At 43.3% G+C, this 18,715-nt stretch overlaps 1 protein-coding gene across 2 annotated transcripts; it reads left to right on the forward strand.

The window, feature by feature from the left end:
• Positions 1-9,273: 9,273 nt before the first annotated feature.
• On the forward strand, positions 9,274-16,751 carry LOC120059474 (aladin-like). Of its 2 annotated transcripts, none has more exons than XM_039008554.1 (17): positions 9,274-9,380; positions 9,581-9,692; positions 10,240-10,367; positions 10,492-10,547; positions 12,126-12,217; positions 12,355-12,401; positions 12,604-12,720; positions 14,405-14,548; positions 14,664-14,784; positions 14,930-15,054; positions 15,164-15,224; positions 15,298-15,388; positions 15,511-15,604; positions 15,698-15,765; positions 15,868-15,946; positions 16,064-16,148; positions 16,474-16,751. In XM_039008554.1, the coding sequence occupies exons 2-17, from the start codon at positions 9,594-9,596 to the stop codon at positions 16,627-16,629; spliced, it is 1,563 nt and encodes a 520-aa protein (XP_038864482.1). In that variant the 5' UTR covers positions 9,274-9,380; positions 9,581-9,593; the 3' UTR covers positions 16,630-16,751. The 2 variants fall into 2 exon arrangements, with proteins under 2 accessions (XP_038864482.1, XP_038864483.1); XM_039008555.1 differs by having other exon boundaries at positions 12,604-12,702.
• Positions 16,752-18,715: the final 1,964 nt, after the last annotated feature.

Below are 18,715 nucleotides of genomic sequence, written 5' to 3' on the forward strand. Positions count from 1 at the left end.
TAAGTAGTCTATGGTTATGTTAATTAAAGTTTGAGCATGTCTGCTGCTAGTTCTGAAGTCTTTCTAAAGGCTCACATAAAAGCATGTGACAATAAAGAGCTGTAATTAATATTTTAGCGACGTTAACACGACTCCGATCCAACTAGTCCAGAGGCATGGACCTCTTAGCGTAATGATTAACGTGTTGACTTGACAGTTGCTGGACCCAGGTTCGAGTCCCAGGCTACCCCCACGAATTCGCTACACTGGTGTCAGAAGCGGGATGGCGGAGAGGTGTGAACACATGAGGAGCTTGGTATAGAGAAGAGGTACATTTTTGTCACTTAAAAGGAACAAACGGCTTTGTCACTGTTGTGGTACTCTAAAAAGGGACATTTGTACAAACTGCAAGGATATATGTCTATAACTAACGGTACAATTAATTTCGCTTACAAATACCACTACAGTGACAAGCGTTTGGAACCCTTTAAGTACAATTCGGTACCTTTTTTAAGTTTAAGTAAAGTAGAAATGATTGTAATCAAGTTAACTACATAGGTGTTGTTCACTCAGCAGAAAAGACTGTCTGTAACAGACGAAACATCAGACAGATGGGCCTTACTTTGTGGGAGAGAGAGAAAAAAAGACTACAGGGAATCAAAAAATCTTGCTCTACCTTTCTTTTAAAAAACCACTCCTGTGAGAACAAGTCAACCATTTCATGCAATTTCTCCTCAATAAAGACTCAATTATTCAGCAAACCACATTTTAATATCTATGAATCTATGAACGGGACTGAGGCAGTCAAACAGGGCCAAATCATCTGGAATGGGAAATAGTTTTATGAATGAACCAGGAAGATAGCACTGACTACAGAATAAACCTGACCTTTATCCCCAGGGTGATTCCCTTAGGAGTGTCACCATAGGGTAGGCAAGCCTATATATTTGTTACATTATGGATATGGATAGTACTCTGTTGGAATCAACGAGTAAGCTACTATGCTTCTTCTGGTATTGTATGTAGTGAATGGAACATAGGTCCTGTTACATGCTTGGCTTGACAGTGTTATGCTGCAGCCTATTCATTTACAATACTGTACAAGTCATGGCATTGTATCTCTGTAGAATATGACGAAATTGCATAACTAACCCATTGTGCTGTGTGTGTGTGTGTGTGTGCGTGTGCGTGTGCGTGTGCGTGTGCGTGCGTGTGCGTGAGTATGTGTGTGTGTGTGTGTGTGTGTGTGTGTGTGTGTGTGTGTGTGTGTGTGTGTGTGTAAGTAAGAGAGTGAGAGAGAGAACTGCCACATGTATCCAATTTACATCATACGGCAGCCCCTTACTCTGTACTGCACCACCGCATGAGAATCGCGAGGCTCGAGCGAATAGAGAGCGTTAAATGGGAAAAACACTGGGCCACAGTGGGAAGGAGCACTTTCGCTCACAAATGCAGGGAGATCTATCTTTAAATAACCAAGGATGTGATGATGACACTCACTAGCATCACAGTCGACGTGCATGAATTAAAGCCCGAACCGTACGAGTCCATCCATGCCAAGTCTAACTGCCGCATCGTCTGTAGATTTACTTAATGTTGGCACCAACACAAACATATTTCGTAATAGATTATCACGCTGCTGCACAAATATGATCTCTCGCATTAATCAGCGATTATGCATTTTCTCCTAGATTGACGTGCTGGTACGCTACAATGTGAACAGAGTACACTGCATGAGGCAAAGGCAAACCTACATGAACATCTCATAATACCTGATTTCCTATTTGATCTATAATACTTGATAGCATGACATTCCCATACCTTTCTGCCTGGTTGATGTCGCGTTGTCAAGTACGGGGTGGGTTCAGCTTGCTACATGCGATAATTTAGAACAATTGTCGTCTTTCCACTCCGGACTTAGTCGTTTTATTGCGTGAAAGTCCCTTTCCACGAGTTCACGTTATCAGAACGAATCCCAGCGGGCAAATTGTGTTATCAATAACCGGGGAACCATGGAACGTGAGTCGCGCGCTGGGTTGGGGGAGGGAGCTGTCTCCTTCCCAGTGCTGAATTGACGTCACGGAGTTGCAAGCTACCCACAAGGGGGCGCGAATATCGCCCCCACAAAATTGTACAGTGGTTTCCATCTTTTCAGCAACGTTTCATAAACTGTCTTCGAGTCATGTGAGTTGCACAGATTCTTTGTTCTTTGCTTGAGATGATGCCTTTGGAAATGTTTTGGACACACAATTAATGGTTCAGATACGGTAGGATAACGTGGGATGACTAGCCCTCCACAAGAAAAGCAAAGTTTGGTAAAACATTTGGAATATGGATGATGGTCATGCTTAGAAAAACAAACTATGAAGGCAAATAAGTGGCTACAGTTTACACTTTTTTAATCAAATGTTTATTTTTTGAAAATCTTTTGGGGTAACTTTTGTTAAAATCAATTTTTTTTAATAATGTGTTGAGTGATTAACTAAATTAACTAGTGATTAAGTTAAAGTCTAAGTATCAAATATTGAAATAAAATGGCATTGTACATCTCACTTTTAAATATCCTCACTATGATGAGGTTTTGATTTGAGGTCCCTCTTTTTATTGTCCCATCAAATCATGTCCACATCATCCTAAAGTATCTAAAAAAATGACTATGTAACTGATTTAAGTTATTTGTAGATGATTTGGACATGATTTGGAAAATGCTAATTTAGGAACTATTGACTTAGATCCGATCTATCTTAATTAGAATATATATACACAGTACCAGTCAAAAGTTTGGACACACCTACTCATTCAAGGATTTTTCTAGATTTTTTTTCTATTTTCTACATTGTAGAATAATAGCGAAGACATCAAAACTATGAAATAACACATATGGAATTATGTAGAAGGCAAAAAAAGTGTTAAACATATCAAAATATATGTTATATTTGAGATTCTTCAAAGTAGCCACTTTTGCCTTGAAGACAGCTTTGCACACTCTTGGCATCCTCTCAACCAGCTTCATCTGGAATGCTTTTCCAACAGTCTTGAAGGAGTTCCCACATAGGCTGAGCACTTGTTGGTTGCTTTTCCATCACTCTGCGGTCCGACTCATCCCAAACCATCTCAATTGGGTTGAGGTCGGGTGTCACGTTCCTGACCTGTTTTCCTTTTTTCTTGTATTTAGTTAGTTGGTCAGGGCGTGAGTTGGGTGGGTTGGTCTATGTGTGTTTTCTATGTTGGGGTTTTTGTGTTCGGCCTGGTATGATTCTCAATCAGAGGCAGCTGTAGATCGTTTGTCCCTGATTGAGAATCATACTAAGGCAGCCGGGGTTTCACGTGTGTTTTGTGGGTGTTATCGCGTGTCTGCATTCGTGCCACACGGGACTGTTTGTCGGTTGTTTTATGTTATTTTTGTTTCGTGTTCAGTTTCGATTCATTAAATAATCATGGACACAAATCACTCCGCGTATTGGTCTGATCCTTCTCGCCTCTCCTCCTCGTCCGAGGAGGAGGATTACGACGACCGTTACATCGGGTGATTGTGGAGGCCAGGTCATCTGCTGCAGCAATTCATCACTCTCCTCCTTGATCAAATAGGCCTTACACAGCCTGGAAGTGTGTAGGGTCATTATCCTGTTGAAAAACAAATGATAGTCCCACTAAGCGCAAACCAAATAGAATGGCATATCGCTGCAGAAGGCGGTGGTAGCCATGCTGGTTAAGTGTGCCTTGAATTCGAAATAAATCACAGACAGTGTCACCAGCAAAGCACCCCCACACCATCACACCACCTCCTCCATGCTTCACGGTGGGAACCACACATGCGGAGATCATCCGTTCACCTACTTTGCGTCTCAAAAGGACACGGCGGTTGGAACCAAAAATCTAAAATTTAGATTCATGAAACCAAAGGACAGATTTCCACCAGTCTAATGTCCATTGCTCATGTTTCTTGGCCCAAGCCAGTCTCTTCTTATTATTGGTGTACTTTAGTAGTGGTTTCTTTGCAGCAATTCGACCATGAATGTCAAATTCACGCAGTCCCCTCTGAACAGTTGATGTTGAGATGTGTCTGTTACTTGAACTCTGTGAAGTATTTATTTGGGCTGCAATTTCTGAGGCTGGTCACTCTAACTTATCCTCTGCATCAGAGGTAACTCTGGGTCTTCCTTTCCTGGGGCGGTCCTCATGAGAGCCAATTTCATCATAACACTTGATGGTTTTTGCAACTGCACTTTCCACGTATTTGAAATTTTCCGGATTGACTGACCTTCATGTCTTAAAGTAATGATGGACTGTCGTTTCTCTTTGCTTATTTGAGCTGTTCTTGCCATCATATTGACTTGGTATTTTACCAAATAGGACTATCTTCTGTATGCCACTCCTACCCTGTCACAACACAACTGATTGGCTCAAATGCATTAAGAAGGAAAGAAATTCCACAATTTATTTTTAACAAGGCACACCTGTTCATTGAAAAACATTCCTGGTGACTACCTCATGAAGCTGGGTGAGAGAATGCCAAGAGTGTGCAAAGCTGTCATCAAGGCAAAGGGTGGCTACTTTGAAGAATCTAAAATCTAAAATATATTTGGATTTGTTTAACCCTTTTTAGTTACTACATGATTCCATATGTGCTATTTCATTGTTCTGATGTCTTCACTATTATTCCACAATGTAGAAAATAGTAAAAACAAAGAAAAACCCTTGAATGAATGGGTGTATCCACACTTTTGACTGGTACTGTATATATATAACTGTCTCTACATTACGAAATATTCAATCAAATTACCTCAGGAGCTTTTTTTGGGGGGGGGGCTATTTACACCACGTTACCCTATAGTCTATAATTGATCCACCAAGGTCTAGACACCATGATGCATGCACTCCTCAAAACGTCATTTGAATTGCCAACAATCAGTGGCGATTTTACCATGTGAATCTTGGTGGGGGAGGAAAAAATAATGTGGGATGCATGCCAGCAAAGCCACTACACAACACAACACTAAACAATACATGAATTGCACTATACCACTGCTTCACCTGGCTATCAGCGGAGCCTTATCAGGCAGTGAAACAGTTCATTCAGCCTCATTTATTGCCTTTTTAAAGTGTGTTTAAACAAATGTGGTTTCTACTGACAATTGAGATGTACAAACTATGGCATAAGGGGATGACAAGCGGATAAGAGGCAATCCGTATTTTCGATTAAGACATTAATGAGCGAGCTAGGACGAACATAAAGTTAGTCAATATAACTATCTGTTTAGCACTTTTGAAATGTACAGCGACAGAATTCAGAACATGGGCCATTCTTACAGTGTTCTCCCTGTACACCAAGTCAGAACTGTAGGATAAATAAAGGGCGCATATAAGCAGACAATGAAAGCTCATACAATATTCGATGATTACATTTTTCAAAAACAGGTTATAGGCTACATGTGCACCACCAAGTCAGAACAGTAGGCGAAATTAAGAGGTGAAAATAGACCAAATTATTAGGGTGAGGCACATGGGCTACTAACAGCTTGCTACACAACATACACTTAGTATTACTTTCTTAGCTACAGTATACATATCTCCCTGGCATATTACATCATTTATGCAGCAGCATACAATACATTTTTGGACTCACCTTTCCAGCTAGCACAGTGGATCTGGGCCGATTCCGGCTGAGAGTTGGGGCACTCGGCTGAGATCATTAACATTTCATATTTATTTATTTTTCCATATTTTCTCATTGTTTCTGTGATCAAAAAAATACAATTAACATTTAAATTAAATTCTTTAAGAGTCCTGTTTAAGTTGTATTTTAGTATTTTGATACTTTGTGCAAGGCCACTGATAAGCATTAAAAACTTTGTGGAGGGAGCCTCCTGAGTGGTGCAGCGGTCTAAGACACTGCATCGCAGTGCAAACTGCGTTGCTACAGATGCTAGTTCGATACCTGTGCTGGCCGCGAATGGGAGACCCATGAGGTGACACACAATTGGCCAGGCATTGTCCGAGTTAGGGGAGGGTTTGGTTGGCCGGGATGTCCTTGTTGCATCGCACTGTAGGGACTCGTGTGGCGGGCCAGGTGCATGCACGCTGACACGGTCACCAGGTGTACGGTGTTTCCTCTGACATCATTTTTTTGGATACATATAATTTGTATGAATAAAATGTATAAGAGTAATATTTAAAATGACTAAATCGGGTAATGTTATATACATTTATTTAAATTAGCATCGGGCCACTTCTGGGAGGATTCTGGTAAGATGTCGACAAAGTCGGATGAATGCCAGTAGACAGAAACGGCCTGATGTACTTGGGCTGATTCTGGGCAGTCATTCATTTTAATTCCGGGCCGAGTCCGTAACCTGATTCCAGCCCGATTCAATCAGTTCCGGCCCCCCGGAAGAGGGCCGCTTCTGGGCCGATTCCTCATTGCTAGCTGGGTTGTTGCGCTGTGCTCACTTGAACAGGAAGGTGGCACGGCGGTCCTTCGTGTACAAATGTTGTCTTCAAACTATCAAAGTCTGCCATTCTCTGGATTTATAACTTGAAAAAAAAAGCTTGAATCATGATGACGTCAGTGATCTTCAGGCCTTAGCTCTAGAAAGAGGCATGAGTTCCTGATTTACAATTCCATTGGATGAAAGTTCAAAATGTATTTTCCCAGTCGTAGCTCGTTTTTCCAGAGTTCCCAGTTGTCTTGAACTCACTAAAGTCAGATTTTGCAGTTCCGAGTAACAGTTGGTTTGAGCTCGCCACAAATCATGCTTCTTTGACAGCATGGCCAATGTTGAATGTTTATAATTTTAAACTAGGAAAAGAGACCCTTATTCTTAGACCTGGGACCACACAGACACAGCCACTCCATTGAATAGCAGTTAGCCACTGATTCCTTCCAAACCACTCATTGTTGAATTTGCGATTTCCAACTTGTGTAATGTTTATGTCCAATGGCCGATGAGCACCAATACGTTTTATCTATAATTTCTCTTCATTATTTCCCTTCATATGACAAGGATTAAAAAGGATTTGCCAGTAGATTGTCGACTTGATTCATGATGATGACTGCTAGCTAAGATTTTGAAAGTATGATGTTGACATGATCAGTCCAATCAAAGCTACTGTAGATAAAACGTGATTTGATGTCATTTTATCTGTGGCCAGTGACCTTGAGCCTTCTTGGATGGGCACTTCTAATGTAACTCTGTGGCAGCACCCAAGGGGCTAGAATTTTCGTTGTCTACCCTTAGACTTGGCGGTGACGTAGTGTCCCCATGAGTGACAGAACACTGAGCCAATCGCAGTGCAACTCTCTGCATTTCCTGCTGGCTTGTTCCACCACAACAGAAAACACTGAGCTAGGCTGAAACACCTGCATTTTGGCGCTGCCTTACTCAAGAAAACAAAAAAGAGAACATGTTTGTATGCAGCTTTATTAACTCAGTGATATATATATTTTTTAATTGTTTGCAAACTGATATGTGATATGTATTAATGCCAAAATAACATGCAGAACAGGCAAGCCCCCCCAAAACAAAATGTGGGGCTCAAAACCTGCCCTGAATGACAGGGCAACATTCAATGTCTACAATTCGTTTTTACAATTTGTTTGGTTCATCCAGGCCATGTAACAAACAGCATCAGTGTGAACCAGAGTATGTGAGCGGAGTTGAGCGGCTGGAAATACCGCACTGCTCAGGTGCTCCAGGTCCTTTTCAACGTCTCTGCTAAAAACCGTTCTGTGCTCACAGAAAAAAAAACTGCCGCTCGATATTTTCTCCATTCATTAAAATCACAATTTAACCAACACCCATCTATTTTTGTGACTACCTGGACCTACCAATTGGTTTTGAAGTATTGAAACCAAATCATATGATTTGAATGAAAAGTGTTTGAATAAACATGAAAAGGTGAATGTAAGAAGTGTACATGTCATATTAAACAACATACTGTATAATCACTCCAAACAGGTCAGGAGCCAGACAGGGAGCCTAAGAAGGAATGGAAATGAATTATCTAGGCTATATTATTTCAATTATTTCAACGCTATAGCCTACAAAGAAATACATTGTGAAGCATTTGCGAGTGTGACACAATAGGCTGGTAGGGACATAAAGCATTCAACATTTTGTTGTATTAATTCATTATAGTCTATACATTTCGTATATAGGCTGTGACTTACTTGGAATTAAATACAAATTAAACGAAAAATGACATTATGGCCTTTGAATTTATTTTTAGAATACATTTTTAGAAACATGAGTTTGGCCAGTCTGTGGCTTCAGGCTCATGCGATGGTGCCTGGAGAGCGGGCCAGCAGCGGAGAATATCATTTCCACACTTGCAGAGCCACTGGGGATGCTAAACATCCTTTTCGCCATTCTTGACAGGCTGGGCAGAGACCCTGAGATTTCTATTTATTTATATAGGTAGGCCTAAAGGTTTTTAGGCAAAATAACCCAATCAAAACGGAACGCTTCTTGAACATGGTCATATACCAGGCCCATTGGGCCAAAATCAACTATGGCCTATTGTATAGATAGATAATAGAACAAACATGAACGAAACGTTTAAGAGATCTGTTTTTTTTTGTAGAAATACTTTGCTCAATGACACACTTAGTTATCTATCCACCTCATTCCTATCTATCCACCTCGGTCCCGTGTGGCTCAGTTGGTAGAGCATGGCGCTTGCAACGCCAGGGTTGTGGGTTCGATTCCCACGGGGGGCCAGTACAAAAAAAAGTATGTATGTACTTGTAAGTCGCTCTGGATAAGAGCGTCTGCTAAATGACTTAAATGTAAAAATTCCTTTCTTTTAGCATGTGAATGTAGTACACCACCATGCCTCAGGATACGTGTCCTTTCAGATTCCATTATGATTATTTAGTTGTTTGTCCACATTGACATTGTCCACAACTCTCTTTTGCTCTTGGTCTACATCTCTGTAAGTCACCTTGACTTTGCACCTGTGTGTTTAATCAGTTTCTTTATGAAAATATTTAGCTAACTCAAGGTCAGTAGCTAAAGCAAGTGGCTATAGCAGCATAGAAGTAGACTACACATACATGCTGGGCCGGGCATGCCTAAAGTCGTGAAGTAAGCGCTACTGGAGCGGGCGAAAAGGCCGACGCTCCAGCCTTTGAGAATCTCGCTCCGAGCTCCAGTCAAATTGGGATCGCTCGGCTCCAGCTCTACTCCCCAACATCTGGTGTGAACAGAAGTAGGATGTAATGCTGCTATTTTTCCGGTAGATGACAGCAGCGCATGCACCATTGGGCAAAGTACGTCCGCGTTGTGGAAATTCTCCGTATTGTATGCCTTTTACAGGCCTCCGTAGTTTATTAAACTTTTCTGACGGACACCGATCAGCGTTTTGAAGCAAACCTAGCTACATTTTACAGGAAAAGGAAGGTAGTTAACAACAGCTACATGGGCAACTGAGTAGTTGTATTTATTAATTCTCGGTCTAGCTTGCTAGCATGGCTAAATTGCCAATCAAACTAAGCTTACTAGCTAACGTTTATGACTAGCTAGCAATCTAGCTAACTTCGCTAGCAGCTGCATGTGATGGCTGAATGTTGAGCTTGCTAAATGTGATGTGTCTTTTTCAGGAGGAATGTGGTTATGATGTGTTCTTTGGCACTGTTCCCCCCACCGCTGTCCGGCGATGGAGAAACTTCTCAATACAACGAGTCCAACACGGATCCATCCGTCTGGTTTGGGGTGGGTGGGCTACCGTATCATTGTCAATCCCTACTACTGTTAACCGGGTGGGTATAATTTGTGGAACGTTCCAACAGGAATCTGTTCCAAAAACTATGGAAATAACAAGGTTGCCAACAAACAATACATACAAAGTTGTATAGCGGCAGAATAAGATACCGGGGAGAGAGTGGGCTATTTAATAACGTTTTTCACTCACCACGTTTATTCCGAAAAATGTCTTTCCTCACTCTGGTAGCCTATGGACAAACATTAAGAATAAGCTACGTGGTGAGTTGACCATGCTACTTTGTATGCGTTGTTTGTTGGCAACCTTGTACTTTACGTTTTTGGAACAGATTCCTGTTGGAACGTTCCACAAATTATACCCACTCCTGTTAACCTACTAGTCACCGCACGCTACAGTGTAACTTACCGAGTTGCCACAAACTGTCTGTCACTGCATTACTTGGATGTTTAATGTTATCACCTAATATTAGGCAAAGGTGTGTGTGGAGAGCAAGAGCTACAGTGTGTATAATGTTGTATGTGTTTCCATTTGCTGTAGGATTCACCTGCTCTGAATCTGTACTTCCCGCGAGAGTCACTGAAGCCTCACAGCCGGCCAGAGAGCAGCAGCAAGTCAGCTTTTAGGGACCACTGTGAGACGCTGTACACAAGGAGTGCAGGGGCTTGGTGTGTCTCTCTCTCTCACACACACACACACACACACACACACACACACACACACACACACACACACACACACACAATTCCGAAGCCCTGTTCACTAATCCCCACCTCTGTGTCTGTCTGCTAGGCGTGATGCAGGCCTGTCTGGACTCCTAAATGAGATCGCCAACTCCAGTGCAGAGGGTGAGTGCCATGTTATCGTCATTCTTTCACTGTCACGAAAGTATTACATGCAGCGTGCGCTTTAGATAAGAAACCGTCATGCAAGAGTTTGCGTCTTTTTAAAGGTGATCTGAAACATTTTTCGGAGTCAAGGTCATTTTGATAACCAAATGTGATAAAGAAGCATATTCCTACACCTAAAACTGCTGAAAAACAAATTTATGTTGAAACATTTAATCGTTGCCTCAGCTGACTACTGCAATGCCGCCATCTTGATAACGCATCATCAATGACATCACTTGAATGGTTGGTCTGACAAGCAGCCCAGATTACATCGCATGTTAGTAGCCTCATTGAGAATGTTTTAGTTTTGACAATAAAAACATAGGAAAATAAGTGCCTTTTTAGAAGGCTATTCCGTTGGAAACTAGTCAGGTAACATGGCATGAATGATAAATTGACAAAAATATATACCCTGCAAGGTGGGCTATCAAAGCTAGCCAGCTAGTCCAAACCACAGCAAGCTCAGCTATCATTGATGGATGTTTTGCTGTCTAGTGACGTTAGCAGAACGTCTTGCTACAGTTATTTTACTATGGACATTGGCAGCATCATTTGTTAAGTCTCACAACTAGCTGCCATTGATTTAATAGGAGTGGACACTGTTAACAACCCTGCATATCTGTAGCTAACTCTTTCAGAACAGACAGATACCTAACTAGCTTGCGTTGACGGAATACTCGATTTTCTAGCCCAGGTATCTAACTAGCCTCTCCTAGGTTTGGCACATCTGAAGTCCCTCACTGCAAACCATATTCAATACCGTTTTAGTTATTGTGGGTATTACCATGCAGTTAGCCTGTTGGCTAGCTTTGGCTAATGCAGTACGATACGTTACCCATGTCAAAACTACTGTAATGTTTAACACAGCTAGACCTTACCCTCTGAATGAACACAAAAACATGTGTACGTGGGTTTTTGAATGGACAATAGGCACTTATTCGATGCTAGCTACCTGCGTTGAATGTTATTGTGGACATCATGTATTTAGCTAGTTTACTAATGTCGGGTAACAGTAGATTTGATGCCTCTGCCCATGTAATGTAGCCAAGTTGAATGTGCTCATACATATGCAAATACCTTTTTGACCGGACTATACAGGCTTGTTAACGTGGTTGTGAGGATTTTGTTGTTTTTCGATCTCAAATTGGTTGTTTTAGCTTTTCGTTTATTCACTTGTTTGATTATGGCTGCTCCTGAGTGATGCAGCGGTCTAAGGCACTGCAGTCCCTGGTTCGAATCCAGGCTGCGTCACATCCGGCCGTGATTGGGTGTCCCATAGGGCGGCGCACAATTGGCCCAGCGACGTCCGGGGTAGGCCGTCACTGTAAATAAGAATTTGTTCTCAACTGATTTGCATAGTTAAATAAAGGTTACATAAAAATAAAATAAAACGTCTCTCGAAAAACGTGTCATTATGTTCTAAAAGCATTTTCATACCATCACGTTCAACAAGGTTACCTAACCTCGACATGTAAACCAATGTTCTAGGTTATTTGTGCGTTTCAGTCCGTCTCCTAATTGTGTGTGTGTTCCCAGTGCCCAAGTGGCTAGGGGTGAGCTCGAGCTGCGTCCTGGCCTTGCTACGCTGGGTCTCCTCCTTCCACAGCTCTCTGTTTCCTCACCTCACAGTAAGTGGGCCCAGTCTGTGGTTTTCACACGGCTAATTCTCGGGCAGTTCTAATGAAACGATACACAACTTGCCCGGGTTGTGTTGGATTCTGCAGGCTTCTCTAATTGACTGTCGTTATCTGCCCTTTGTCTTCAGTTGAGCAGCGAGGAAATGACCGTCGAGTTTTCCCAAGTGCTGGACTGGTAAGACCACCTTTTTTTAGTTGATGAATCCCCAAACGGATCCTTAAATATACCCCCTCTTATGTTATGTATGTCCTTGTCAAACATGAGGTATTTGTTTACTTTAGGGATATATTCTCACACATGCATACTCTCTGAAATCATGGCTGAAGTAGGCTATGTATCTGTAACTGTCCTCCTGTTCTTGCTCCCTTTGTCTCAGGTCGGACTGTGCAGTGCGGAGCTTTGCCTGGCACCCACACACACAGAAGTGTGCTGTGGCCCTTTCAGACGATTCCATCAAGATCTACAACCCCAAGAGGTTAAGTCTGTCGCAATGGTGCTCTCTCTCTCTGTGTGTCATTGACTATCAAACTCTATGGGCTGGCTTCGGGTGACACCTACAGTGTATTCAGACCCCTTGACTTTTTCCACATTTTGTAACGTTACAGCCTTATTCTAAAATTTGATTTGGTAAAACATTTTCCTCATCAATCTACGTACAATACCCAATAATGAGAAGGTGAAAATGTTTGCAACTGTATAAAAAAAACAGAAATACCTTATTTACGTAAGTATTCAGACCCTTTGCTATGAGACTCGAAATTGAGCTCGGGTACATCCTGTTCCTATTGATCAGCCTTGAGATGTTTCTACAACTTGATTGGAGTCCATCTGTTGTGAATTCAATTGATTGGACATGATTTGGAAAGGCACACACCTGTCTATATAAGGTCCCACAGTTGACAATGCATGTCAGAGCAAAAACCAAGCCTTGAGATCGAATGAATTGTCCGTAGAGCTCTGAGAGAATTGTATCGAGGCACAGATCTGGGGAAGGTTACCAAAACGTGTCTGCAGCATTGAAGGTCTCCAAGAACACAGTGGCCTCCATCATTCTTAAATGGAAGTAGTTTGGAACCACCAAGACTCTTCCTAGAGCTGTCCCCCCGGACAAAGTAAGCAATTTGGAAGAAGGGCCTTGGTCAGGAGGTCCAGAGTTCCTCTGTGGAGATGGGAGAACCTTCCAGAAGGACAACCATCTCTGCAGCACTCCATCAATCAGGCCTTTATGGTGGAGTGGCCAGACGGAAGCCAATACTCAGTAAAAGACACATGACATCCCTCTTTGACTTTGCCAAAAGGCAACTAAAGACTATCCGACCATGAGAAACAAGATTTCTGGTCTGATGAAACCAAGATGGAACTCTATGGACTGAACGCCAAGCATCACATCTGGAGGAAACCTGGCACCATCCCTACGGTAAAGCATGGTGGTGGCAGGATCACGCTGTAGGGATTTTTTCCAGTGGCAGGGACTGGGAGACTAGTTAGGATCGAGGGAAAGATGAACAGAGTAAAGTACAGAGAGATCCTTGATGAAAACCTGCTCCAGAGCGCTCAGGACCTCAGACTGGGGCCAAGGTTCACCTTCCAACAAGACAACGACCCTAAGCACACAGCCAAGACAACGCAGGAGAGACTTCTGGGACAAGTCTCTGAATGTCCTTGAGTGGCCCAGCCAGAGCCCGGACTTGAACCCGATCAAACATCTCTGGAGAGACCTGTAAATAGCTGTGCAGGGATGCTCCCCATCCAACCTGACAGAGCTTGAGAGGATCTGCAGAGAAGAATGGGAGAAACTGCCCAAATACAGGTGTGCAAAGCTTGTAGTGTCATACCCAAGAAGACTCGAGGCTGTAATCGCTGCCAAAGGTCCTGTTTTTACATTGTCGTTATGGGGTACTGTGTGTAGATTGAGGACAAAAAAACAATTGGATCCATTTTAGAATAAGGCTTTAACGTAACAATGTGGAAAAAGTCAAGGGGACATACTTTTCGAATGCACTGTATGTCCTCAATCATATTGTCAGACCAGCCTAGTGCAGTGTTTAAACTATGGCACCGTTCCTACAGTGTTTACGTACGGTTTGTGAGTGAAATTGTCTCTCTTCTCTGTCTCTCTGCCTTGGTCTCCCTGTCTCTTCGTCTCTCTGTCTCTCACACACACACACTCTCCTCAGTGCTACTACTCCCACCCTGAAGCACCGTCTGCAGCGCAGTGTGGCGGCTCTGCAGTGGAAGCCTCTGTGTGCCTCTGCCCTGGCCGTCGCCTGTCACAACTGCCTGCTTGTCTGGCACGTGGACCCCACCTCACTCTCTACCAGGTACACACACCCTTGTGTACATTATAGAGTCATTTCTATGTCTTGAATGTTCTTTCTCCTCTGCCCTCCCTATTTCTCTCTCAAATCTTTTTTTTGGTCTCCCTCCCTCCCACAGGCCCTCCTCCGGCTGTGCCCAGGTCCTGTCCCACCCAGGCCATTCCCCCGTCACGTCCGTCGCATGGTCACCTAACGGACCTCTCCTGGTGTCGGCCTCTCCCAGGGACACTGCCATGCTGGTAGGAACCATCTCAGTCCACACACACACACACACACAGCCTCTACTGCTACTCGACTGTGAAAGTATTTTACTGTGATGTCGTAAGGGCTTTGTGACTCCTGTCTGTCTCTCTCTTTCTCGCCGTCTCCTCCTCTCTCTGTCAGGTGTGGGACGTAGCTGTTGAGAGCTGTGTGCCTCTCCACCGCGTGGGAGGGGGAGGAGTCACCTACCTGTCCTGGTCTCCCGATGGCAGTCGCGTGCTGGCAGCTACGCCCTCCTCCCTCTTCAGGTCAGAGACGGTAGTGCAGGAGAGCTTCGTGCTTCGTGTAGTGTTGGATCGGCTCGATGTTTCTGTATTACTGTATGTTTGTGATATTTATGTGTTTGTGTTGCTGCAGGGTTTGGGAAACCAGGATGTGGACTTGCGAGCGGTGGCCCAGTCTGAAGGGGCGCTGTCAGGTGAGACACCTGGTCTCTCTCTGTGTGTGTGTGTGTTGTGTGTGTGTGGCTAACTGTCTCTGTAACTGTCTAGTCTGGCTGTTGGAGTCCTGATGGGAGTCGGCTGCTCTTCAGTGTGCAAGGAGAGACTGTCATCTATGCCCTGACCTTCACTGACAACCCAGGTACACACATACACACACAATTCCATGTTCAATATGAGGCACATCAACCTTTTTATAGTTGTTTACACTGTGCTGTGTGTGCATTGTTTGTTCTGATGTGAGTTTTCCTCTTTGTCCACTAGGGGTGCCCTTAATGATGTCAGGTGGGCCAAAGGCAGCAACAGTGGTGGCCGACCTGTCCGAGACCACCTTAAATACACCTGACGGAGATATCACGTAAGGAAAGGCCCGGGTCAACTAGTCATTTACTTCACTAGTTGTTGATTATCCTCACAGATTGAATTGTTGCGTTTTGTCTGTGTGTGTCAGGGTCGGAGGAGAGATCCAGTCGATGGCGTGGGATCCGAGAGGCGAGCGTCTAGCCGTGCTCGTCAAAGGTCAGGCTTGTTCTCGCTTCCTCTTTCTCCGGAGTTGAGAGATTGTGTGTTTTGACGTCTTCTCTCCCCCGCTCACTTCCTCCCTCTCGTCGGCTCCGTCAGGAGACGCTGAAGCAGGCCGCCCTGCCATGATCGCAGTGTTCAAGACTCAAATCAGCCCCGCATTTAAGCTTCTGCCATGGTAGGTGCTCTAGTATATTACATTGCCAGGAAGGTATCTCAGTGGTAATCAGTTGATTGTATCTCAGTGGTAATAACTGTGTGTGTGTGTGTGTGTGTGTGTGTGTGTGTGTGTCAGTGGTTTTGTCCAGGGGGAGGCCGGGACTGAGCCCAGACTGATGCAGTTTAACCCCAACTACCAGCATGGAGCCCAGCTCACTGTGGTTAGTCTCTCTTCATACTCTTTACATTCGCGGGCCTCCAGTCATTTAGACGCTGTCTCACAGTGCCGCTTAAACTGGTCTTAATAAAGCTCGAGTTCACTGATAAACTTGAAATTTAGAGCGGTTTTCAAACCTCAAGTTATTTCTGCCTTTATTCCATTCGTATGGGAAACATGGGCAACATAAAAATGGTACATGGTCCACACACTAATTCCCTTTTACATGGCTGGTGTTGTACAGTAGTGCATCAGTGACTAGAGCAACAGGTGTAGTGGGGGGAACTTAACCCATCCTAGTGACTGTAGTGAATTCTCTCTCTCCACAGTGTTGGTCCAATGGGAAGATTACCCACGTGCCTTTCTGCTTTATGAGTGCTGGGAATCCCCAGCCTGGCCTGGGAGGCAGCCCATCTGTACCCCTGTCCCAGGGCAGACCAGCCGACTACAACAACCAGACTCTCTACACAGAACTCATCTCCTGACCAGACACCCACACATACACACACTCAAACTAACACAGAAACCATATTTCAGTACAATTTATACTTTTTTTTGTTGAACACTTTGTAAATAAATGTGCACGAAGTGTTACGCAAATTGTGAAGGATTGTGTCTTCTTGAATTCCTAGTCCAAGACATGGCAAGGGGGTTGGTGGAATGGGGTTAAGGTCTAGGCAGCGCCGGCCCGTTCTTTCAAAAGAGATAAATAAGGTGATTGGGAGTTTGGAGAGTGTCTTTTAATGGAGATTTTCATTAGTCTTACTTAAAGACTATCCATGCTCTAAGGCAGGGTTTCCCAACTGAAGATTCTTTAAGTAAGTCTAATGAAAATCTCCATTTAAAACACTCCAAACTCCCAATCACCTTATTTATATTTTTTGCAAGAACTGGCTGAATTTTATCCCCCCCAAGTTTTTTGAGCAACAGACATAAAGGACTGTAAAAGCAAATCTGTTCAAAGTATTCCCAAGCACAATAGAGAGATACACTCACCTGCAATTTTAATAAAAGTACACCCATCTAGTACCGGGTCAGACTCCCCTTTGGCTCCAGAACAGCCTGACTTCTTCGGGGCATTCTACAAGGTGTCGGAAACGTTCCACAGGGATGTTGGTCCATGCTGACGCGTTGACATCACGCAGTTGCTGCAGATTGGATGACAGTACATTCATGCTGCGAACAGCTCGTTCCATCTCATACCAAAGATGTTCTATTGGGTTGAGGCCTGGGGACTGACCAGGCCACTCAAGTAAACTGAACTCACTGTCATGTTCCAGGTGGTGTTTTTCTACTCCTCAATTGTCCAGTGTTGGTGATCGTGTGCCCACTGAAGCCGCTTCTTCTTTTTAGCTGATGGGAGTGGAACCCTGTGTGGTCCTCTGTTGAAATAGCCCATCCGTGACAAGGATCGATGAATTGTGCGTTCCGAGATGCCGTTCTGCACACCACTGTTGTACTGTCCCATTATTTGTCTGTGGCCCGCCTGTTAGCTTGCACGATTCCTGCCATTCTCCTTCGACCTCTCATCAACGAGCTGTTTTCACCAACTGGACTGCCGCTGACTGGATGTTTTTTGTTTGTCGCACCATTCTCAGTAAACCCTAGACACTGTCATACTTGAAAAGCCCAGGAGGGTGGCCTCTTCTGAGATACTGGATCCGACGCACCTTAGGTCACTCGTTTTGCCCATTTTAACATTAAATCGAACAGGAACTGAATGCCTGTCTGCCTGCTTTATATAGCAAGCAACATGACTCACTGTCTGTAGGAGCGATCCATTTTTGTGAATGGGGTGGTGTACCTAATAAACTGGCCGGTGAGTGTATATGACCGTATACAAATGGAATCAAGGTTTGAAATTATTCAGTTCTTGTCATACTGCATCTGTTTGGGGTTCTTGCGGTCAATTTGCAGTCTACAAATGATTTATAATAATGTTCTGGCCCCCTGACTTCGCTCAAGAAAAAATCATCCTGAATCTATTTGAGGATCCCTGTCTAAGGTAATTAAGTCTACTGTATATTCTCTTAATCTATGTTTATCTTGGCAATAATTTTTCAATATTAAAACAATTAAATAAATCTGGCATTAATGGTATAGCTTTGCTTTCAGTCAATAACTTGAAAAGATGTAGGTCAACATAGATGATATTTGTGATTTTCAATGTAGGTTTGTAATAAGAATAATTTCCCATTAAATAAGAATATGTCACTGTTTAGTCTTCAGTCTAAATTTTCTTGCTCAGCAGAAAGATATGGAAAGGTATTGTGGAGAAAGCACACAACGGCAAACACCTATGTGAACGTGTTGATGCATCAGTAAGACATTGCTGTTAATAAACCAAATACTTCACAATTCCATTCAGCACATTTTCTTTATTTATGCTTATTAATTCAAACAAACAGAAGCCAACCATGCCCGGCACAACCCTGAAACCGGTGAATGATTACAGACAGTACTTTCATTCCTGTGTAATGAGATTTTCTCATAGCTATAACACACACTCACACACAGTCTCGCATACTCACACACATACCATGCACTCACAAACATAAAAAAAAAAGTTAA

The sequence above is a fragment of the Salvelinus namaycush genome, chromosome 14 (genome assembly GCF_016432855.1).
Source record: "Salvelinus namaycush isolate Seneca chromosome 14, SaNama_1.0, whole genome shotgun sequence".
In the NCBI taxonomy this organism is placed as follows: domain Eukaryota; kingdom Metazoa; phylum Chordata; class Actinopteri; order Salmoniformes; family Salmonidae; genus Salvelinus; species Salvelinus namaycush.

What these genes read in the sequence shown, in the direction of transcription:
- LOC120059474 (XM_039008554.1), top strand. Translation starts at nt 9,594, where the DNA reads ATGATGTGTTCTTTGGCACTGTTCCCCCCACCGCTGTCCGGCGATGGA. An exon ending in GACCTTCACTGACAACCCAG is followed by an intron (nt 15,389 to 15,510) that starts GTACACACATAC and finishes TTTGTCCACTAG; the next exon opens with GGGTGCCCTTAATGATGTCA. An exon ending in GCATTTAAGCTTCTGCCATG is followed by an intron (nt 15,947 to 16,063) that starts GTAGGTGCTCTA and finishes TGTGTGTGTCAG; the next exon opens with TGGTTTTGTCCAGGGGGAGG.